The sequence below is a fragment of the Salvelinus fontinalis genome, chromosome 1, assembly GCF_029448725.1.
Source record: "Salvelinus fontinalis isolate EN_2023a chromosome 1, ASM2944872v1, whole genome shotgun sequence".
In the NCBI taxonomy this organism is placed as follows: domain Eukaryota; kingdom Metazoa; phylum Chordata; class Actinopteri; order Salmoniformes; family Salmonidae; genus Salvelinus; species Salvelinus fontinalis.
The window spans coordinates 50,763,149-50,788,334 of NC_074665.1; the positions used below are offsets into that span (position 1 = coordinate 50,763,149).

Below are 25,186 nucleotides of genomic sequence, written 5' to 3' on the forward strand. Positions count from 1 at the left end.
ATAACGTTAAGTCATTAACCCAGGGTATCTCTTGGATAGAGAGAAGTCTGGGGGCATGAATCTGTGTCATTGACCAATAATAAAACTATGAGCAGAAAATAAATGTCATTGGTAATTCTTATTATTTTACTAGCTCTGCAACGTCAACAATAGCACACACAAGATTACTTTTTTTCATGCTTATTTGATCCAGCCAGCATGTTCGTTTCTGAAATGTCTATTTAATGAATCTTCAGAAACATTCTCTGGTCTCTGTGTGAGTCATGCTACATTAAGAACAACTGTGTTCCAGGTGAAGATGTTCTCTTTACTGTCTGAGTGACAAGTGGGATCTTCTCTTCACTCCAAAAGACCCTCCATCATCGATCCTGCATGGTTCCTGCAAGACACTTACACCATGACCCAAACACCTTATGAAATGATTCCTGGAAGACACTGACATAACTTATAAAGTGGACACAAATAAAAACAAGAAACCCAAAACTTCTTGGGAATTCACAATGGGAGATCCCAACATCAGCCACTTAGCGGATGTATATGCTGAGACCCGTGACCCCATGCTGAAGGGAAGCGAGCTTGACCCATTGACGGATAACTACAACATGGACTATGGTGTTCCCGACAATGAGATGCCCGACACCACGCAGGGCACAGCCTTCTTCGTCGCCACCATCGTCATCACCGTGGTGCTCATTTGCATCATGCTCGTCTGCGGTGTTGGCAACTTCCTGTTTATAGCTACTTTGGCACGGTACAAGAAGCTGCGTAACATCACTAACCTACTCATAGCTAACCTTGCAATATCAGACTTCATAGTGTCAGTGGTGTGTTGCCCGTTCTTGGTGGATTACTATGTGGTGAAGCAGCTGTCCTGGGACCATGGCCTGGTGCTGTGTGCCTCAATCAACTACATCAGGACTGTGTCTCTCTACGTGTCCACTAACGCACTGCTGGCAATTGCTGCAGACAGGTGGGTGCCTCATCCCCTTTTATTGGTGTCTTTCAATGACAGGCGTGTTTGTGTGTGTGTGTGTGTGTGTATGTCCAGTAATTGCCTTGACTAGTTTTATTTTGTTGAGGTCATCTTGACCCCTTGGTACATAAGTCAGCCTTATAGTAATCAATAAGGAACTCAGCAGGGTCTATCATCAAAGTCAGTGTCAATATCTCTAAATTGTCCCCTGTACGTGTCTTCCTTCCTTTGTCGCACTGACCTGAAAAAGAAATAGGTTTGTTTGGTTGAGATTCTTATATATTGCTTCCACCTGTCAAATCATTTCAAAGCAAACAAAAAAAAGAGGAACAAAGTATACTATTGGGGAACATCTTTAATAAAAGATCAGCCTGCTGTATAGAAGAGAATCGACTATAAGTCGGGATTTAACAGCTGTTTCTTCATTCACTCATCGAAAAGACCTGTCTCTCATCTTTTACATGCTTGAAAAACATTTTTTAAATCAAAACTGTATCAATAATTAGAGAAGAAGTTCATCACAGTTCTGGATATGAGTAGTTAACTTTCTTCATGCCAATGGCTTGTGTATATATTCATTGTCTTTTACATGTGCGGGCTACAGTAGTGGTTGTGCTGGTTGAGGTGTTCAAGTCTATAAAGAACGGAAACAGCAGATAACCCTAAGTGGCACACCACGTAAATTCAACGTGGAAATGTTGGTAATATTTGGTAAAGACTGTGATCAATGAGAGTTCAACCTTTATTCATCTAGGTTTGTTTGTTGAATTCCCAATGGGATATCACCCAAAAAATATCAGATTTTTGGTTTAGTTGTCATCTAAATGTGTTATCATTGCGCTTTCAACCATTTTAAAAAACAACAAAATTCACATGGGAATACAAAGTCAGATATTTTGTATTTATACAACAACTTAATGTAACACTGTGCTTAATCTGAGATACATAGTGCAAGTGATCAATGCTGTTTGAGATTCTGCACAGATTATTATACCAATTGTGAAGATCTTCACAGAACTGCGATCTTTGCATGCTATCTATGAATATATTAGATGTAGTTATAGTTACAGTAGGCTAACTTCAAAATGTGGCCATGGATGTGTGACTCATTTTAAGGTTGAATAAATACTGTTACATTAGTTTGTAAATAGCCTTAACTTTAATCAATTTCCTGTATTACAAAAGTAATATTGAATTGTTTCTGGTTGTCAAAGCAACCAAATATCAACATTTAAAGGATTTCTAATGCTTGGATAGTTTCATCTAAGCCACTGGCTTCATCCTATTTTTAGTTTAGTTGGAGATGGGAATCCAACATATAATTGTCAACTTGTCAACAAGTTAAAAGGCTTTTTAAAAATGTAACTAGGCAAGTCAGTTAATTAGGCTAGGGGGCAGTATTTTGATGTTTGGATGAAAAACGTGCCCAAAGTAAACGGCCTATTTTTCAGGCCCAGAAGCTAGAATATGCATATAATTGGCAGATTAGGATAGAAAACACTCTAAAGTTTCCAAAACTGTCAAAACATTGTCTGTGAGTATAACAGAACTGATATGGCAGGCGAAAACCTGAGGAAAATCCATCCAGGAAGTGCTGTTTTTCTGAAACTACTCTTTTCCATTGCAAGCCTATCCTCCATTTAAAGGGATATCAACCAGATTCCTTTCCCTATCTCTTCCACAAGGTGTGAACAGTCTTTAGACATAGTTTCAGGCTTTTATTGTGAAAAATTAGCGCGAATGATCACATCGTGTCAGTGGATAGCCAGATGTCCTCAGATTTGTGCATGCGCTCACGCCGGGAGCGAGACCTTTTCTTTCTCTCTTCTATTGAAAAGGCTACCGTCCGGTTGAAATATTATTGATTATTTATTGTAAAAACAACCTGAGGATTGATTATAAAAAACGTTTGACATGTTTCTACGAACTTTACGGATACTATTTGGAATTTTCGTCCGCCCATCGTGACCGCACTAGCCTGTGGATTACTGAACAAAACATGCCAACCAAATGGAGGTTTTTGGATATAAAGAGAATCTTTATCGAACAAAACGAACATTTATTGTGTAACTGGGAGTCTCGTGAGTGCAAACATACGAAGATTATCAAAGGTAAGTGATTAATTTGATTGCTTTTCTGACTTTCGTGACCAATCTACTTTGCTGCTAGCTGTTTGTAATGTTTTGTCTGCTGAGAGCTGTCCTCACATAATCGCATGGTTTGCTTTCACCATAAAGCCTTTTTGAAATCTGACACGCCGGCTGGATTAACAACAAGTTAAGCTGTGTTTTGGTGTATTGCACTTGTGATTTCATATTTTTAGTAATTTATTTGAATTTGGAGCTCTGCAATTCACCGGATGTAGACGAAAATGATCCCGCTAAAGGGATCTGAGCGGCAAGAGGTTTTAAGAACACATTCTTATTTAAAATGAAAGCCTAGTAACAGTGGGTTAACTGCCTTGTGCAGGGGGAGAAGGACATATTTACCTTGTCAGCTCAGGGATTTTTTTTAATTTTTTTTATTTTTTATTTTACCGTTATTTTACCAGGTAAGTTGACTGAGAACACGTTCTCATTTGCAGCAACGACCTGGGGAATAGTTACAGGGGAGAGGAGGGGGATGAATGAGCCAATTGTAACACAATTTGATCTAGCAACCTTTCAGTTACTGGCCCAATGCTCTAACCACTAGGCTAACTGCCGCACCAATATTTACTCTATTGCAAAAGTAATACTGAATTGTGTTTGGTTGTCAACACAACCAAATATCACACTTGAAGGAGATTTATCTTTTGTGCCACTGTCTGGCTATAATTCCAGTTTTTCTACAAATTAGTCATTGGTATGTTGGATTCACATTTCCATCTCATCCAAGAATCAAAGTTAAAGAACAGGACTACATAAATTCAAACTTTATTTAAAGTGCATTTCAAGTTTGATTTGATTGGATTTAGTCATATTCTTAAACTTTGAGGTTTGGTTGAGAATCCAACATGTCAATTATTAATTTGAAGACACATTTGAACAGGACTAAATCTAACCAAATTATAAATGCACTTTAAATAGAGTGTACGAAAGTACAGCAAAATCTCTCTAACTTCAGTTGATAATGCATTGTCCATTTGATGAAACAATTCAGAATTCTACAGCTATGTTACTGATTCAAAGCCCATGGCTTTGACTGCAGCACCCTCAGCACCCATACTTCCCACAGCTATGAGTCCATGCAACTTAATATGTGAATTGTTAACCCTTTAGACCCAAATAGAATAAAAAACTGCTTCTGTAGATTACTGAGAATTTTCAAGATAAAGCATTTTTTTTACTAAAGTATGTGGACACCTGCTTGTCAAACATCTCATTCCAAAATCAAGGGCATTAATATGGAGTTGGTCCCACCTTTGCTGCCATAACAGCCTCCACTCGTCTGGGAAGGCTCTCCACCAGATGTTGGAACATTGCTGTGGGGACTTGCTTCCATTCAGCCACAAGAGCATTAGTGAGGTCGGGCACTGATGTTGGGCAGTTAGGCCTGGCTCACAGTCGGCATACCAATTCATCCCGAAGGTGTTCAATGGGGTTAAGGTCAGGGTTCTGGGCAGGCCAGTCACGTTCTTCCACACCGATCTCTACAAACCATTTCTGTATGGACCCCGCAGTGTGCACTATCATGCTGAAACAGGAAAGGGCCTTCCTCAAACTGTTGCCACAAAGTTGGAAGCACAGATTTGCTGTAATGTTAAGATTTTCCAAGGGGCCTAGCACAGAACATGAAAAACAGCCCCAGACCATTATTCCGCCTCCACCAAACTTTACAGTGGGGACTATGCATTCGGGCAGGTAGCGTTCTCCTGACATTCACCAAACCCATATTCGTACGTCGGACTGTCAGATGGTGAAGCATCATTCATCACTCCAGAAAACACGTTTCCACTATGGCGAGCTTTACACCAGTCCAGTCAATGTTTGACATTGCACGTGGTGATCAAATGTACCAAGTATAATATATTATACTTAAAAATAATACTTATATATAAATATTTTTTTAATTATCCAAAATTTGAGAGGACAGAGGACAATTTTCAGAAAGTATTTCAAAAGCCACACAAAGTAGGATATCTGATTGTTACAGAATTAAGAGGAATATTTAGAACCTACAGGCTACTGTTGAATTAGAAAAAACATTCTGTGAACACTTATGAGGAAACCTCACATTTATCTTAAGGGACATGACTGCGCTGAATTCTCAGAAGCCCTGTCCAGCCTACTCGGCCCACCCTCGGAGTATCCATAAAAATTACATAACTTGTAAACAGACGTGACATCAAGTTTCTTTGAGATGTGGCAACACCATGAGGAACAAATGACACAACTCTCCTTGGAAACCAAACACCGATTGAGAAAAACCTATCCTACTCATACCGAAGCAATCATCCCAGAGGTGGTCCTGCAGGAATGTACTGTTTGAATTTGAGACGGACTGAGTTCGCAATCCATCCCGGCTGGGAGCAGAGGAAGAATTCACTGCATGGAAGAGCTCACATAGACTTTACTTTCCTGGACTGAGAACTGAGAGGGAGCGAGAGAGTCTTGGACAACACGCCTTTTTTCAGCTCCATCCTATCCTAACGGTATCCTACCTGGCAAGCTACATCAATGTAAAAATAAAATACCCCATTGCAATATTAATTTCCTCTGAAAGTGGCGCTTTGTGTGTGTAAAGTGAAGTCAGTGAGTGTTGTAAGATGGCAGGTTAAATTTACAAACCCATGGTCAATATTGTCCCAGCACTGTCCATATCAGATGCTAATTGATTGCCTAGTTCATGTCTATTCCTGGTTGGGGAATTCTAGTGTTCACAGTTGCGAAAGGCTATGTTGACGTACTCCTCTCACATTTTCTCTTTCAATAAATAAGATAATACCATTCTCAAAGGTCCTGTAAATGTGTTCTGTTGTACCCCATTGTACCCTGTTAATATTGTGTTGTTAATAAGAGTCTATTGACGCACCCGTGAATCAATCTAAGTAGCGTAATGAAAAAATCCCCATCAAACTCTGTCAGCTAGAAATATTTGTTTTGCAGACCATGAAACATCACAAAAATTGGTCTTCTCACAAAAACATCTGTAGCGTCTTAACGGTTTGGGCTATGGTTTGCGCTACCACTGTGAAAAAGGGAGACTCTCATGAACATGATGATGTTCTCCGTTTTGTGTCACGGGACTCATCTGAAGGTAACCCATACAAATGAAAGGAAGTATGGAGGTAGTTTTGTGCCAACAAAAGTAAGGGGTTAAATATTTCCTGAGCTTTCTTATATCTCCTAGATAGAGGACAGACACTTGAAAACCTTAAACCTAATGATTCTTTTTTTTAATGTATTTTTTAAATAATTTATGCATGTGTTATTCAATATGTTTCTATGGGTAGTAAAGGCCAAATTAAATATTTGATCAAATTCCAAATCGCTGCCAAATGTGATTCTAACATGTATTGACTCAGGGGTGTGAATATTTTTGTAATTGACAAAAAAAATCTAAAAACATGTTTTCACTTTGTCTTTATGGGGTTTTGTGTGTAGATAGTGAGGACACATTATTCTTTTTGAATTCAGGCTGTAACACAACAAAATCTTGAATAAGTCAAGGGGTATGAATACTTTCTGAAGGCACTGTATATACAGTGTATTGTTACGTTATGGCCTTATTTAAAATGAGATTAACTTCTTTGGGACTGGGGGGCAGGATTGAGTAGCTTGGATAAAAAGGTGCCCAGAGTAAACTTCCTGCTACTCAGTCCTAAAAGCTAGAATATGCATATAATTAAAAACACTCTGAGGTTTCTAAAACTGTTTGAATGATGTCTGTGAGTATAACAGACCTCATATGGCAGGCAAAAACTTGAGAATAAATACAACCAGGAAGTTGGAAATCTGAGGTTTGTAGTTTTTCAAGTCATTGCCTATCGAATATATAGTGTCTATGGGGTCATATTGCACTTCCTAAGGCTTCCACTATATGTCATCAGTCTTTAGAACCTTGTTTGATGCTTCTACTGTGAAGTATGAGGGAATAAGAGCTGATTGAGTCAGGGGTCTGGCAGAGTGCCACGAGCTCAGTCTCGCACGCTCCCGTGAGAGTTAGCTGCGTTCCATTGCATTTCTACAGACAAAGGAATTCTCCGGTTGAAACATTATTGAAGATTTATGATAAAAACATCATAAAGATTGATTCTATACTTCGTTTGACATGTTTCTACGAACTGTAGTATGACTTTCGCCTGGACTTGCCCGCGTCTCCTGAGTTTGGATTTGTGTACTAAACGCACAAACAAAAAAGAGGTATTTGGACATAGATTATGGACTTTATTGAATAAAACAAACATTTATTGTGAAACTGGGATTCCTGGGAGTGCATTCTGATGAAGATCAAAGGTAAGTGAATATTTATAATGCTATTTCTGACTTCTGTTGACTCCACAACATGGCGGGTATCTGTATGACTTGTTTTTGTGTCTGAGCGCCGTACTCAGATTACTGCATGGTGTGCTTTTTCCGAAAAGTTTTTGGGAAATCTGACACAGCGGTTGCATTAAGGAGAAGTTTATCTATAATTCAATGGATAACAATTGTATCCTTCAGCAATGTTTATTATGAGTATTTATGTAAATTTATGTGGCTCTCTGCAAAATCACCGGATGTTTTGGAGGCAAAACATTACTGAACATAACGCGCCAATGTAAACTAAGATTTTTGGATATAAATATGAACTTTATTGAGCAAAACATACATGTATTGTGTAACATGAAGTCCTATGAGTGTCGTCTGATGAAGATCACCAACAGTTAGTGATTCATTTTATCTCTATTTCTGCTTTTTGTGACTCCTCTCTTTAGCTGGAAAAATGGCTGTGTTTTTCTGTGACTCGGTGCTGACCTAACATAATCGTTTGGTGTGCTTTCGTCGTAAAGTCTTTTTGAAATCGGACACTGTGGCTGGATTTACAACAAGTTTATCTTTAAAATGGTGTAAAATACTTGTATGTTTGAGGAATTTTAATTATGGGATTTCTGTTGTTTTGAATTTGGCGCCCTGCAATTTCACTGGCTGTTGTTGAGGTGGGACGCTAGCGTCCCGAATATCCCAGAGAGGTTAACTTATTGACGCTAGGGGTCAGATTTTTATTTATTCTTAAAATAACGTTCCCAAAGTTAACAGACTATTTCTCAGGTCCAGATCGTAGAATATGCATATAATTTACAGATTAGGATAGAAAACACTCCAACATTTTCAAAACTGTTGAAATATTGTCTGTGAGTATAATAAAACTGATTCTGCAGGCGAAAAACTGAGAAAATCTAACCCGGAAGTGATTTTTTTTTCTTCATCTGTGTTTCCTGGCCAGTCTTTCTTCCATTTAAAGGGGTATCAACCAGATTCCTTTTCCAATGGCTTCCTCAGGCTGTGACCATGCTGTAGACATATTTTCAGGCTTTTATTTTGAAAAATTAAAGAGATTTTTCAAAAGTAGTCAGGTGTCCTCTGAATAGTGCCTGCGCACAAGAGGGGAGCTCTCCATTTTCCTTTTATCTCTTATTGAATAGGTTACGGTCCGGTTTAAATATTATATATTATGTTTGTTAAAAACAACCCGAGGATTGATTATAAAAAAACATTTGACATGTTTCTACGACCATTCCTGATACTTTTTGGAATTTTCATCGAACGGAACGAGGCTGTAGTTTTCTCAACATAACGCGCAACCCAAATGGCGTTTTTTTTGTTATAAAAGTAATATTTATCGAACAAAAAGAACATTTGTTGTGTAACTGGGAGTCTCGTGAGTGCAAACATCCGAAGATTATCAAAGGTAAGCGATTCATTTTATTGCTTTTCTGACTTTCGTGACCATGCTAATTTGGGGCTAGCTGGTGTAGCATTGATTGATACACTCACGAAAGCTTGGATTTCTTTTTCTGTAAAGCTGGATTAACAACAAGCTAAACTGTGTTTTGGTATATTTCACTTGTGATTGCATGATTATAAATATTTTTTGTAATATTTTTGAATTTGGCGTCCTGCAATTCAATGGTTGTTTAGGAAAATTATCCCGTAATCGGGATCTGTGCGCAGAGAAGTTTTCATTTGTTCTTCGTTAATCTACACACAATACGCTACAATGACAAAGTGAAAACAGGTTTTTGGAACTGTTTGCAAATGTATTAAAAATAAAAAACAGAAATACCTTATTTACATAAGTATTCAGACCCTTTGCTATGAGCCTCCGAAATTGATCTCAGGTTCATTCTGCTTCCATTGATCATCCTTAAGATGTTTCTCTAACTTGATTGGAGTTCATCTGTGGTAAATTCAATTGATTGGACATGATTTGGAAAGGCACACACCTGACTATATAAAGGCCAACAGTTGACATTACATGTCAGAGTAAAGCCATGAGCCAAAGCCACCAAGCCATGAGGTCTAACGAATTGTCCGTAGAGCTCTGAGACAGAATTGTTTTGAGGCACAGATCTGGGGAAGGGTACCAAAACATGTCTGCAGCATTGAAGGTCTCCAAGAACACAGTGGCCTCCATCATTCTTAAATGGAAGAAGTTTGAAACCACCAAGACTCTTCCTATAGCTGGCCACCCGGCCAAACTGAGCAATCGGGGGAGAAGGGCCTTGATCAGGGAGGTGACCAATAACCCGATGGTCACTCTGACAAAGCTCCAGAATTCCTCTGTGGAGATGGGAGAGCCTTCTAGAATCTCTGCAGCACTCCACCAAATCAGGCCTTTATGGTAGAGTGGCCAGACGGAAGCCACTCATCAGTTAAAGGCACATGACAGCCCACTTGGAGTTTGAAAAAAGGCACCTAAAGGACTCTCAGACCATGAAAAACAAGATTCTCTGGTCTGATGAAACCAAGATTGAACTCTTTGGCCTGAATGCCAAGCGTCTGGAGGAAACGTGGCACCATCCCTACGGTGAAGCAAGGTGGTGGCAGCCTCATGCTTTGGGGATGTTTTTTAGTGACAGGGACTGGGAGACTTGTCAGAATCGAGGGAAAGATGAACGGAGCAAAGTACAGAGAGATCCTTGATGAAAACCGCTCCAGAGTGCTCAGAACTTCAGAATGGTGCGAAGGTTTGCGTTCCAACAGGACAATTACCCTAAGCACATAGCGAAAACAACGCAGAGGTTGCTTAGGGACAAGTCTCTGAATGTTCTGGAGTGGCCCAGCCAGATCCCAGACTTGAACCTGATCGAACATCTCTGGAGAGAAATGAAAATAGCTGTGCAGCGACGCTCCCCATTCTACCTTAAACAGCTTGAGAGAGATCTGCAGAGAAGAATGGGAGAAACTCCCCAAATACAGGTGTGCCAAGCATGTAGCGTCATACCCAAGAAGACTCGATGCTGTAATCGCTGCCAAAGGTGCTTCAACAAAGTACTGAGTAAGGGGTCTGAATACTTATGTAAAATATCAAGGCACAAGGCGAGACCCAGAAATAGGCAAGGGTCAAAACCGGGAGGAATAGAAAAAGGAGAATAGCAAATAGGAATACGGGAAAAACACGCTGGTGATTTGACTAAACAAACAAGATGAACTGGCACAGAGAGACAGGAAACACAAGGATAAATGCACTGGGGAAATAAGCGACACCTGGAGGGGGTGTAGACACTCACAGGAATAGTTGAAACAGATCAGGCTGTGACAGTAAATGTCATATTTCAGTTTTTTTTACCTGTTTTAGCTTTGTCATTATGGGGTATTGTGTGTAGACTGATGAGGAAGAAAAAACGATGTAATCCATTTTTCGTAACATAATGTGGAAAAAGACAAGAGGTCTGAATTATTTCAGAAAATACTGCATTGTTAAAACTTCTTTGGGGTCGGGAGCAGTATTTTCACGTCCGGATGAAAAGCGTGCCCAGAGTAAACGACCTGCTACTCAGCCATAAAAGCTAGACTATGCATATTATTAGTAGATTTGGATAGAAAACACTCTGAAGTTTCTAAAACTGTTTGAATTATGTCTGTGAGTATAACACAACTCATATGGCAAGCAAACACCTGAGAGAAAATCCAACCAGGAAGTGGGAAATCTGAGGTTGGTGGTTTTCAAGTCAGCTCCTATTGAAGATACAGTGGGATATTGGTAATATTGCACTTCCTAAAGCTTCCACTAGATGTCAACCGTCTTTAGAACCTTGTCTGATGCTTCTACTGTGAAGTGGGGCCGAATGAGAGGGGATTGAGTAAGGTCTACCATGACCTGAACATACGCTGACCATGCTCGTTCATGTGAGAGCGAGCTCTGTTCCATCGCACTTCTGAAGACAAAGGATTTCTCCGGTTGGGACATTATTGAAGAATTATGTTAAAAACATCCTAAAGATTGATTCAATACTTCGTTTGTCATGTATTTATGGACTGTAATATAACTTTTTAAACTTTTCGTCCGTACTTTCCGCTGGACTTGCCCACGTGTCGGTAGTTTGGAAAGTGTACTGAACGCTAGAACAACAAGGAGGAATTTGGACATAAATGGACATTATCGAACAAAACAAACATTTATTGTGGAACTGGGATTCCTGGGAGTGCATTCTGATGAAGATCATCAAAGGTAAGTGAATGTTTATAATGTTATTTCTAACTTCTGTTGACTGCACAATATGGCGGCAATATTTTTGTCTTGATTGGGCTCTGAGCGCTGACCTCAGAGTATTGCATGGTTTGCTTTTTCTGTAAAGCTTTTTTGAAATCTGACACAGTGGTTGCATTAACCTGTTTGGCGTGCAAGCCCGACGTCGGTACATTTATGACAACAGACAGCTCAAAGTGCAGGGCGCGAAATTAAAAAGATATTTTTTTTTAAATATTTAACTTTCACACATTAACAAGTCCAATACAGCATATGAAAGAAACAAATTCATCAGATGACAGTCTGATTACATATTTATTGTATAGCATATGTTTTGTTCGAAATATTTGCATATTTCAGGTATAAATCATAGTTTACATTTCAGCTACAATCAGAAATTGCACCGAAAGCAGCCTAATATTTACAGACACCAACGTCAAATACCTAATTACTCATCATAAAACATTTCTGAAAAATACATAGTGTACAGCAATTGAAAGACAGGCATCTTATGATTCCAGACAATATTTCCGATGTATTAAATGTTTTACAGCGAAAATAAAATGTAGCGTTATATTAGCGTAGCCACAATAGCTAGAAACACTTGGGCGCCGACGACCAGTTCACATGCACGACAGATATTAGAAATAGCATCATAAAATGGTTCTTACTTTTGGTGATCTTCCGTCAGAATGTTGGACAAGTTGTCCTTTTTCCAGAACAGTCGTTGTTTGGATCTGGAACGGCAAATTCCCCTCTTCATTTAGCATGGGCACTTGCCAAGTGACACGGATCTCTCCAACGTCAACAAAGTCAGAGAACGGAACACAGCAAAACTCCCGAAAAATTTTCAATAATCTGATTAAACTATATTGAAAAAACATACTTTACGATGATATGGTCACATGTATCAAATAAAATCCGAACCGGAGATAGTAGTCGTCCATAACGGCAGCTAAACAGAAGGCAATCCCACTGTCCAACTGGCGCTGCCAAGAGTACCGGAAATGAGGGACACGTCATACAAAGAGCTTGTATTCCAATTCAGAACAAGATGAACACAACATTTCTTCTCTCACAGCCTCTTGACAACCAGGGGAAGGGCTATGAAGTGTACGTAGACTCTTACGTTTTATGCCCATGTATAGGCAGGAAGTTGAACAGAGCATCGATTTCAGACATTCCACTTCCTGGTCAGGAAATGTGCTGCAGAATGAGTTCTGTTTCACTCAGAGAAATAATTCAAACGGTTTTAGAAACTAGAGAGTGTTTTCTATCCAATAGTAATAATAATATGCATATTGTACGAGCAAGAATTGAGTGGAGAATTGTTGAGGATCATACTGGAATTAGGAAGGTTTGATTATACCATCAAATAAACATTTATCTTATTTACCCTGGGTGTTTTACCCTGGCTGATTTACCCTCTACGCTTGGGAGAGCATGGAAAACTGTTAAAGAATTTTTCATTCATATTTTTGTTGAAGTGTCATCATCCTCCAAGAGCAGCTCTACTGTTTGTAGACGCCATTAGGATTGATTTCATGCACCTACGTTAAATTGTAAAGGAAGCGACAGTATACTTTTTCATTTGCATGTAGCCTAATGCAAATCTAAACTGACTATGTCTCTCCCCTTGATTCAAGTAGTGGCCACATACATTAGTTTACTTTTTATGTACATTAACACACCCTTCTCTGTCCTCAGGTACATGGCCATCGTCCATCCTCTGAGGCCCCGTATGAAGTACCAGACAGCCTACTGTCTGATTACTGGTGTGTGGATCGTACCCATCCTCATCTCCATCCCTTCTGCCTTCTTTGCCTCTGAGACCATGTACCCTCACGGTGGTGCCAGCGCCTCTCACAACACCCACAAGACCTTCTGTGCCCAAATCTGGCCCGTGGACCAGCAGGCCTACTACCGCTCCTACTTCCTGTTTATCTTTGCCCTGGAGTTCCTCGGGCCCGTTTTTGTCATGGCGCTATGTTATACACAGATTTTCCGTGAGCTCTGGTTCAAGAACGTCCCGGGCTTCCAGACGGAGCAGATCCGGAAGAGGATGCGTGGTCGGCGTAAGACAGTCATGGTCCTGATCGCGATCCTGACGGCATACATTCTGTGCTGGGCACCATATTATGGCTTCACCATCCTACGCGACTTCCACCCGACACTCATCTCCCGCCAGAGGAACTCCCTGGTGGCCTTCTACATCATTGAGTGCATCGCCATGAGCAACAGCATGATCAATACCTTCTGCTTTGTCAGCGTCAAGAACAACACAGTCAAGTTTCTGAAGAGGAATGTGCTGCTGTGCTGGAGATCCACCTATGCGCCCCGTAAGACGGTTGATGTGATCGACATCCAGACATTCTCCATGCCTGTAACCGAGGAAGTCGAATGCATTCATTTGAGGTGAACGGGGAGATGCCATTTTGAAACATTCATACATGCTTTTTGGATGTTCGTGTTGCATCTGAAACTTGAGGCAGGGTTAGGGTTAGGGTTTGGAGTTCCACAGTTGTTATTATGATGTCTCTTTCATGGAGATGTCTTTGAGTTGGTGTGTTCCTGTGTTTTGGCACAACAGCACTTCAAAGAAGCTAATGTAAATATTGTTTTATGATATCACCACATGTCCTAATATCTTGGTACAATAAGGGATTAAGGGAAATTGACCATCTCTTTTTTCTGTCAACCAAGTACGTGAGAAATTCTGTATTCCGTCAACTCATTTGTTTTGATTTTTTCAAGTCCGACAATACAATCACCTTTATTCGGTACACACATCTGGTACCTGGTCGGACCTGAATTCTTCGGGCATTCTCCATGGTGTTAGTTCCCTTTAGTTGGTATAGCTTAAATTCCATTTAATGACATTTTTTCGGGTACCTTCATTTGCGTCCTCTGTAAACACCATCACAGCCATGTGGATGTTGCTGAGGAGAATTTGTAACAATTGATAATATAAAACAACATGTAGGCTACTTAAATCGTTATGGACCGGAGCGCACACCAAGCCATGACGGCTTGAACCCTACAGACAGTGGGAGGGTTTTCAGCAGTAGAATTAAATTTACTCAGTGCGCGCAAGGGAACCACATCTGCAAAGCCCGTTACGCACCTTTATAAGTTAAGTCTGAATACCAACTACTGAGAAGTGCGTAGGAAAGGCGTGCATACGAAAGGCGTAAATTCCTAGGTCGGAATCGAGCCCAGAGTTTACTATACACCGGGAAAAAAATCATAAAATGAATGCTGTAATGTATTTTCTGTGCTGGCGCTGTACAAGGCAACAACAAACAATTGTACTGTACATGTGTGTACTGTTGATAATGGGATATGGAGAAGGGTGAGCCGGTCAAGGATCGATTCAGACAAGGTGGTAAATTGTATGACAAGCGACAGTTTAATTTAAGAGTAAAGATATCTGGTACAAGCGTATACGGACTCGTTCATTCAGCTCATAAGGAACCTCCAGAAAAAGCCCAGATAACAGAGTGCATAGACATTTTATACAGCACAGAAAGTAGGTTGAGTCTGGAAGTTCTGGTCCTCTGGTTGGTTCTGGACAGGTTGTTGTCTTCTCAGATTGGTCCTGATGAGCTGGGCGTCATCCTTCTGAGTCTTGCAGCAAAAGTTCTGTGTTTCCAAATGTTCAGCTAAAACAGGAGATTTGGTGTGTGCGTAGATGTTCCTATTTTAATCAGTGTTTATGAAAGGTTTACGTCACCCCTCTGTCCTTGGGTGTGTGTGTGTCTCATTATCTCGTGAAATGCAGACCCAAGCACTCTTTTCTTATCAGTGTTTATGAAAGGTCTGTGCCAGCCCTCTGTCCTTGGGTGTGTGTGGGTCTCAGTATCTGCTTATGAGTTTGTGATAAACCCTGTTTTGAAAGAAGTTAGTTATAACAACGTAATAGCAATATGCTTGTGTTATTTTAAATGGTATTTATTACAGTATTTAAAAGGGGCAATCTGCAATTGAAACAATAACAAAGCAAACCTTGCCACTGGTTTGGTAAACAGCTGAGTCATTGGCTTGAGAAATGAAAGCATTATCAAATTCATAGATGGATGCAAGGACTGACCATCCAGGATATCAACATTTTATTTGTAACAATATTTTGAGGCTATACAGTGTTTGTATACAATTAAATTGTTTACAAACAAGGTAGGAAAACCAGATTTCGGGTTTCTGATGGGGTACGACCATTGAAATAAGCTCATTAAGTATTTATAAGTTATATTCATGAATCAAAGGGTATAAATTATGAATTTAAAAGTCCAAAAATGGATGTGTCAATTTCCAGATTGACCCTTTAAATGCCGCAAGTCATGGGGAGCTAAAAAGAAGAACGTGTACATTATTGATGTAATTGTTTCTTCTTCTACACACAAAAAATGACAAAAATATATAGATTTCTATTGTATGTCCGATTTGAATGTACGAAAGCAGCTTCTATAAAGGTTGTTCAATTAATATTTCACCCATTTATGATGTACAGTTGAAGTCGGAAGTTTACATACACCTTAGCCAAATACATTTAAACTCAGTTTTTCACAATTCCTGACATTTAATCCTGGAAAAATTCCCTGTCTTAGGTCATTTAGGATCACCACTTTATTTTAAGAATGTGAAATGTCAGAATAATAGCAGAGATAATGATTTATTTCAGCTTTAATTTCATTCATCACATTCCCAGAGGGTCAAAAGTTTACATACACCCAATTAGTATTTTGTAGCATTGCCTTTAAATTGTTTAACTTGGGTCAAACGTTTTGGGTAGGCTTCCACAAGCTTCCAACAATAAGTTGAGTGAATGTTGGCCCATTCCTCCTGACAGAGCTGGTGTAACTGAGTCAGGTTTGAAGGCCTCTTTGCTCGCACAAGCTTTTTCAGGACTGCACACAAATTTTCTAAAGAATTGAGGTCAGGGCCTTGTGATGACCACTCCAATACCTTGACTTTGTTGTCCTTAAGCCATTTTGCCACAACTTTGGAAGTATGCTTGGGGTCATTGTCCATTTGAAAGACCCATTTGCAACCAAGCTTGAACTTCCTGACTAATGTCTTGAGATGTTGCTTCAATATAGCCATTTAATTTTCTTCCCTTATGATGCCATCTGTTTTGTGAAGTGCACCAGGCCCTTCTGCAGCAAAGCATCCCCACAACATGATGCTGCCACCCCCGTGCTTCACGGTTTGAATGGTGTTCTTCGGCTTGCAAGCGTCCCCTTTTTCCTCCAATCAGAACGATGGTCATTATGACCAAACAGTTCTATTTTTGTTTCATCAGACCTACGATCTTTGTCCCCATGTGCAACTGTAAACTGTAGTCTGGCTTTTTTAGGGTGGTTTTGGAGCAGTGGCTTCTTCCTTGCTGAGCAGACTTTCAGGTTATGTCAATATAGGACTCGTTTTACTGTGGATATAGATGCTTTTGTACCTGTTTCCTCCAGCATCTTCACAAGGTCCTTTGCTGTTGTTCTGGGATTGATTTGCACTTTTCGCACCAAAGTACGTTCATCTCTAGGAGACAGAACGTGTCTCCTTCCTGAGCGGTATGACGGCTGTGTGGTCCCATGGTGTTTATACTTGCGTACTATTGTTTGTACAGATGAACGTGGTACATTCAGGCGTTTGGAAATTGCTCCCAAGGATGAACCAGACTTGTGGAGGTCTACAATATATTTTCTGAGGACTTGGCTGATTTCTTTTGATTTTCCCATGATGTCAAGCAAAGAGGTACTGAGTTTTAAGGTAGGCCTTGAAATACATCCACAGGTACACATTCAATTGACTCAAATTATGTCAATTAGCCTATCAGAAGCTTCTAAAGCCGTCACATAATTTTCTGGAATTTTCCAAGCTGTTTAAAGACACAGTCAACTTAGTGTATGTAAACTTCTGACCCACTGGAATTGTGATACAGTGAATTATAAGTGAAATAATCTATTTGTAAACAATTGTTGGAACAATTACTTGTGTCATGCACAAAGTAGATGTCCTAACCGACTTACCAAAACTATAGTTTGTTTACAAGAGATTTGTGGAGTGGTTGAAAAACGAGTTTTAATGACTCCAACCTAAGTGTATGTAAACTTCTGACTTTAACTGTATATGTACAGTGATTGCCATTTGCACTGTTCTATGATTTGAACTTGCTGTAAATCTGTACATTTTGGTGTATTGTCTAGGGTTAGATCTAAATCTGTGAAGAAGTTATCTTGGTTACATTTTATTTGGATTGTCCCATACAGGTAATCTACAGATGGTTATACTATCAACAAAGTTGTTGCAAATGCTTGCTATTAGAATAAAGGTTCGCGTAAGGCTTAAGGTTAGGATAAGGGTTAAGGGTTAAGGCTAGGGCTATGGTTAGTGGATAATTAGTTGAAATTTCTGTGAGCTCGAAGAAACTCATCCCTTACCAACAGTCTGTCATTTGAACACCTATGGGTGTGCTGCATTGAATATACAGTATTTCATTATTTCAATTTACAATACCTCTCACATGACTTGCTATCAAATAACAGTCAATGGACCACAGAGCCTAGCTGTTTCCTTTGAAGAACAGGTGGAAGGTGACTCACAGCACAACCAGTTTTAATAGTTTTGGAAAACACAAGGGCATACCACTTGGAGGATAGAAACATTTGCTCATTTGAAAATGGGAAAATACCTCTGTTGTTATTTTGTTGTTGTGTTTTTGTTATAGGGAATATTTTTTTTTCTTGTCTGTGAGTGCATGTACAGTCAATAAAGCATGAGAGTAAAAAAGCAGTTTATAGACACGGCAGTAAATACAATCTAATAAAAATATCTGTCTAGTCCTAACCCGGAGTCTACACTGACCGGTGCACTATAGGCAATCAGAGCTGGGCTCCCGAGAGGCGCAGAGGTCTAAGGCACTGCATTTCAGTGCAAGAAGCGTCACTATATTACCTGGTTTGAATCCAGGCTGTATCACATCCGGCTGTGATTGGGAGTCCCATAGATCGTCGCACAGTTGGCCCAGGGTCGTCTGGGTTTGGCCAGAGTTGGCCGTCACTGTAAATAAAAAGTTGTTCTTAACTTACTTGCCTAGTTAAGTAAAGGTTAAATGAAAAACTAAAAATGTTAAATTAAAAGAGCTACAGTAGGCCTTTATACAAACAAGCCCTTTGCCACATGGGCCTGCAATCATTCACTTTGAACTGGATTGTGTGTTTACAGGCAGTTGCAACAGCGTAACTTTAGATCATTATAAAGCATTCATCAAAAGCCACAAAGTACACCTGAAAGGATTTCTGCAAATATGTAAACACCACAGGAATCCTATTACATTTGGGAACTTTACAGTCCTATTATTCAAACCATGAAAAGGTAGGCTCTCTCTCCCTCACTTATGCATATCAACAACAGGAAGAGCAATATATATACACATACACATACATACATATACACTGCTCAAAAAAATAAAGGGAACACTTAAACAACACAATGTAACTCCAAGTCAATCACACTTCTGTGAAATCAAACTGTCCACTTAGGAAGCAACACTGATTGACAATAAATTTCACATGCTGTTGTGCAAATGGAATAGACAAAAGGTGGAAATTATAGGCAATTAGCAAGACACCCCCCAAAACAGGAGTGATTCTGCAGGTGGTGACCACAGACCACTTCTCAGTTCCTATGCTTTCTGGCTGATGTTTTGGTCACTTTTGAATGCTGGCGGTGCTCTCACTCTAGTGGTAGCATGAGACGGAGTCTACAACCCACACAAGTGGCTCAGGTAGTGCAGTTCATCCAGGATGGCACATCAATGCGAACTGTGGCAAAAAGGTTTGCTGTGTCTGTCAGCGTAGTGTCCAGAGCATGCAAGCGCTACCAGGAGACAGGCCAGTACATCAGGAGACGTGGAGGAGGCCGTAGGAGGGCAACAACCCAGCAGCAGGACCGCTACCTCCGCCTTAGTGCAAGGAGGTGCACTGCCAGAGCCCTGCAAAATGACCTCCAGCAGGCCACAAATGTGCATGTGTCAGCATATGGTCTCACAAGGGGTCTGAGGATCTCATCTCGGTACCTAATGGCAGTCAGGCTACCTCTGGCGAGCACATGGAGGGCTGTGCGGCCCCACAAAGAAATGCCACCCCACACCATGACTGACCCATCGCCTAACCGGTCATGCTGGAGGATGTTGCAGGCAGCAGAACGTTCTCCACGGCGTCTCCAGACTCTGTCAAGTCTGTCACATGTGCTCATGTGCTCAGTGTGAACCTGCTTTCATCTGTGAAGAGCACAGGGCGCCAGTGGCGAATTTGCCAATCTTGGTGTTCTCTGGCAAATGCCAAACGTCCTGCACGGAGTTGGGCTGTAAGCACAACCCCCACCTGTGGACGTCGGGCCCTCATACCACCCTCATGGAGTCTGTTTCTGACCGTTTGAGCAGACACATGCACATTTGTGGCCTGCTGGAGGTCATTTTGCAGGGCGCTGGCAGTGCACCTCCTTGCACTAAGGCGGAGGTAGCGGTCCTGCTGCAGGGTTGTTGCCCTAATACGGCCTCCTCCACGTCTCCTGATGTACTGGCCTGTCTCCTGGTAGCGCTTGCATGCTCTGGACACTACGCTGACAGACACAGCAAACCTTTTTGCCACAGTTCGCATTGATGTGCCATCCTGGATGAACTGCACTACCTGAGCCACTTGTGTGGGTTGTAGACTCCGTCTCATGCTACCACTAGAGTGAGAGCACTGCCAGCATTCAAAAGTGACCAAAACATCAGCCAGGAAGCATAGGAACTGAGAAGTGGTCTGTGGTCACCACCTGCAGAATCAGTCCTGTTTTGGGGGGTGTCTTACTAATTGCCTATAATTTCCACCTTTTGTCTATTCCATTTGCACAACAGCATGTGAAATTTATTGTCAATCAGTGTTGCTTCCTAAGTGGACAGTTTGATTTCACAGAAGTGTGATTGACTTGGAGTTACATTGTGTTGTTTAAGTGTTCCCTTTATTTTTTTGAGCAGTGTATATAACAAAGGAAAATAATATAAACCCTGTCAAACTTTTTTAGCTAGTTGGCCGTCAAAATTGCACTGATAAACAATGGGGAATTGTAGCCTACCCGTCCTTCTGCAGCTTGCCTGCCAATATATGCATGTTCCAACCAAGCACCCAAGCTAACCGGCTAAAGTCGGCTAGCTTGCTAGCTAGCTAACGTTACTTCCAGACACAAATGAGAGAACGCCTCACTCTGACCATTTTACACACCATAGCAGAGCTGGTTCGGCTATTTACATAATATCTTAAGTGTTCGTGACTAATTAGTCTTTTTTTTGCCTACGTTTACTGACATTGGTCATATTCAGCGGGTGTTGCATATTCGTAAATGCATTAGTTATTCTGCACTCTGGCACAATCAGACGAGAGTGCTCTGAAATCGGGAGTAGATAGCCAGAGTGAATTTGCAAACGCAAGAGAAATGCTAACTGGATAACAGTCATTCAAGTTATTGCTAGCTAACCAAGTGACACCAGCATCTCTAGCTGTAGCCACAGAAAAAATATATCTGGTGAAAAAGTCAGTCACTCACCCACTCCTCCAATGGCATCACATGACTTCCTACTAGCAGCTAGCTAACGTTAGGCTCTGTGTTTTTAGTTTGCTACATTTTTATTTATTTCACCTTTATTTAACCAGGTAGGCTAGTTGAGAACAAGTTCTCATTTGCAACTGCGACCTGGCCAAGATAAAGCATAGCAGTGTGAACAGACAACAACACAGAGTTACACATGGAGTAAACAATAAACAAGTCAATAACATGGTAGGTAAAAGAGAATCTTTATACAATGTGTGCAAAAGGCATGAGGTAGGCAATAAATCGAATAATTACAATTTAGCAGATTAACACTGGAGTGATAAATCATCAGATGATCATGTGCAAGAAGAGATACTGGTGTGCAAAAGAGCAGAAAAGTAAATAAATAAAAGCAGTATGGGGGTGAGGTAGGTAAATTGGGTGGGTAGTTTACAGATGGACTATGTACAGCTGCAGCGATCGGTTAGCTGCTCGGATAGCAGATTTTTTAAAGTTGTTGAGGGAGATAAAAGTCTCCAACTTCAGAGATTTTTGCAATTCGTTCCAGTCGCAGGCAGCAGAGAACTGGAAGGAAAGGCGTCCAAATGAGGTTTTGGCTTTAGGGATGATCAGTGAGATACACCTGCTGGAGCGCGTGCTACGGGTGGGTGTAGCCATCGTGACCAGTGAACTGAGATAAGGCGGCACTTTACCTACCATAGCCTTGTAGATGACCTGGAGCCAGTGGGTCTGACGACGAACATGTAGCGAGGGCCAGCCGACTAGGGCATACAGGTCGCAGTGGTGGGTCGTATAAGGTGCTTTAGTAACAAAACGGATGGCACTGTGATAAACTGCATCCAGTTTGCTGAGTAGAGTATTGGAAGCTATTTTGTAGATGACATCGCCGAAGTCGAGGATCGGAGGATAGTCAGTTTTACTAGGGTAAGTTTGGCGGCGTGAGTGAAGGAGGCTTTGTTCCGGAATAGAAAGCCGACTCTAGATTTGATTTTGGATTGGAGATGTTTGATATGAGTCTGGAAGGAGAGTTTGCAGTCTAGCCAGACACCTAGGTACTTATAGATGTCCACATATTCTAGGTCGGAACCGTCCAGGGTGGTGATGCTAGTCGGGCGTGCGGGTGCAGGCAGCGAACGGTTGAAAAGCATGCATTTGGTTTTACTAGCATTTAAGAGCAGTTGGAGGCCACGGAAGGAGTGTTGTATGGCATTGAAGCTCGTTTGGAGGTTAGATAGCACAGTGTCCAGGGAAGGGCCGGAAGTATACAGAATGGTGTCGTCTGCGTAGAGGTGGATCAGGGAATCGCCCGCAGCAAGAGCAACATCATTGATGTATACAGAGAAAAGAGTTGGCCCGAGAATTGAACCCTGTGGTACCCCCATAGAGACTGCCAGAGGACCGGACAACATGCCCTCCGATTTGACACACTGAACTCTGTCTGCAAAGTAGTTGGTGAACCAGGCAAGGCAGTCATTAGAAAAACCGAGGCTATTGAGTCTGCCGATAAGAATATGGTGATTGACAGAGTCGAAAGCCTTGGCCAGGTCGATGAAGACGGCTGCACAGTAATGTCTTTTATCGATGGCGGTTATGATATCGTTTAGTAACTTGAGCGTGGCTGAGGTGCACCCGTGACCGGCTCGGAAACCGGATTGCACAGCGGAGAAGGTACGGTGGGATTCGAGATGGTCAGTGATCTGTTTGTTGACTTGGCTTTCGAAGACCTTAGCTAGGCAGGGCAGGATGGATATAGGTCTGTAGCAGTTTGGGTCCAGGGTGTCTCCCCCTTTGAAGAGGGGGATGACAGCGGCAGCTTTCCAATCCTTGGGGATCTCAGATGATACGAAGGAGAGGTTGAACAGAATGGTAATAGGGGGTGCGACAATGGCGGCGGACAGTTTCAGAAATAGGGCGTCCAGATTGTCAAGCCCAGCTGATTTGTATGGGTCCAGGTTTTCCAGCTCTTTCAGAACATCTGCTATCTGGATATGGGTAAAGGAGAAGCTGGGGAGGCTTGGGCGAGTAGCAGCGGGGGGGGGCGGGGCTGTTGGCCAAGGTTGGAGTCGCCAGGTGGAAGGCATGGCCAGCCATTGAGAAATGTTTGTTGAAGTTTTCGATTATCACGGACTTATCAGTGGTGACCGTGTTATCTAGCCTCAGTGCAGTGGGCAGCTGGGAGGAGGTGCTCTTGTTTTCCATGGACTTTACAGTATCCCAGAACTTTTTGGAGTTAGAGCTACAGGATGCAAATTTCTGCTTGAAAAAGCTGGCCTTTGCTTTCCTGACTGACTGCGTGTATTGGTTCCTGACTTCCCTGAACAGTTGCATATCACGGGGGCTCTTCGATGCTATTGCAGTTCGCCACAGGATGTTTTTGTGCTGGTCGAGGGCAGTCAGGTCTGGAGTGAACCAAGGGCTATATCTGTTCTTGGTTCTGCATTTTTTCAACGGAGCATGCTTGTCTAATATGGTGAGGAAGTAACTTTTAAAGAATGACCAGGCATCCTCAACTGACGGGATGAGGTCAATATCCTTCCAGGGTACCCGGGCCAGGTCGATTAGAAAGGCCTGCTCGCAGAAGTGTTTCAGGGAGCGTTTGACAGTGATGAGGGGTGGTCGTTTGACCGTGGACCCGTGGCGGATACAGGCAATGAGGCAGTGATCGCTGAGATCTTGATTGAAGACAGCAGAGGTGTATTTGGAGGGCAAGTTGGTCAGGATAATGTCTATTAGGGTGCCCATGTTTACGGATTTAGGGTTGTACCTGGTGGGTTCCTTGATGATTTGTGTGAGATTGAGGGCATCAAGCTTAGATTGTAGGACTGCCGGGGTGTTAAGCATATCCCAGTTTAGGTCACCTAACAGAACAAACTCTGAAGCTAGATGGGGAGCGATCAATTCACAGATGGTGTCCAGGGCACAGCTGGGAGCTGAGGGGGGTCGGTAGCAGGCGGCAACAGTGAGAGACTTATTTCTGGAGAGATTAATTTTTAAAATTAGAAGTTCGAACTGTTTGGGCATAGACTTGGAAAGTCTATGCCCAAACATAAATATATACACTATCCTATTAGCCACGTTATGACTGACTTGTGATCATTGCCCTTGCTAGTTTGATTGCATTGACATTCCCAGCCTTAGTTACATGTGTGGGTGTTTGCAGAAAATATTGAGTCCTTGAAACTGAAACAGTGCATCCCGAATGGAAGCAGCAAACATTGTACCAGGCCAGCTGTGATTTACAAGCTGATAGCAATATTTTTTGGACTACCAAGAAATGTATTTGTGAATTATATTAATCATGCATTGAACTGCCTCCTTCTGTTCTGCCAACAATGCCTTAGTGTAAATCATGGAATGTTCAGTCAAATATAACCTATTTTTAAAACTTCTTATGAAGTTGGGAATTTGTACTGTCTGTTAGTTTCATATTTGCAAAGTAGTTAAAATGCTGTGAGTTCCACGTTAAGGACATGAGCAATGTTTACAATTCAGAGGGTTTCAATACAGAGTTGAGAGTGAACAGTGGGCTGTTTATGACCCAAATACCAATTGTATGAATCATACGGATATTTAGATACTGTGTCCATTTGTGTCTTAATGTTAAATAATGCAATATTTGATTCACATTTCTTCACCGCAATATCCAGTCTTACATATTGATACTCTCTCTTAATTTGACCGTGCTTCTCACAGCAGGATAATTATGTGGGTTAAAAAAAAATTGTAGGAGTTGATGCATTTTTTGTTAGGGAAAACTTTTAAAGTCTAAATTACAAACTTTAGAAGCAATTTGAAACCTTGAATACACTACATTTGGCATTTGCTGCTGCCGATAGCAGACCTGTAGCTATAATGTATTTCTTATCAAGTACAGCATAATTAAAATTTATTACTTTATATTCTGTAGCTCTGTAACTTTGACAGGGGAGGACATGCTCTTTTTCATTGAAAAAAAAATGGACTTGGTAAAAA

The 25,186-nt window shown here is 41.2% G+C and overlaps 1 protein-coding gene across 1 annotated transcript; it reads left to right on the forward strand.

Annotated features, from left to right (window-relative positions):
• Nucleotides 1-298: 298 nt before the first annotated feature.
• Nucleotides 299-16,037, forward strand: LOC129857336 (prokineticin receptor 2-like). The gene is made up of 2 exons (XM_055925480.1): nucleotides 299-970; nucleotides 13,334-16,037. Exons 1-2 carry the CDS (start codon nucleotides 501-503, stop codon nucleotides 14,043-14,045), a joined length of 1,182 nt encoding a protein of 393 aa, XP_055781455.1. The 5' UTR covers nucleotides 299-500; the 3' UTR covers nucleotides 14,046-16,037.
• Nucleotides 16,038-25,186: the final 9,149 nt, after the last annotated feature.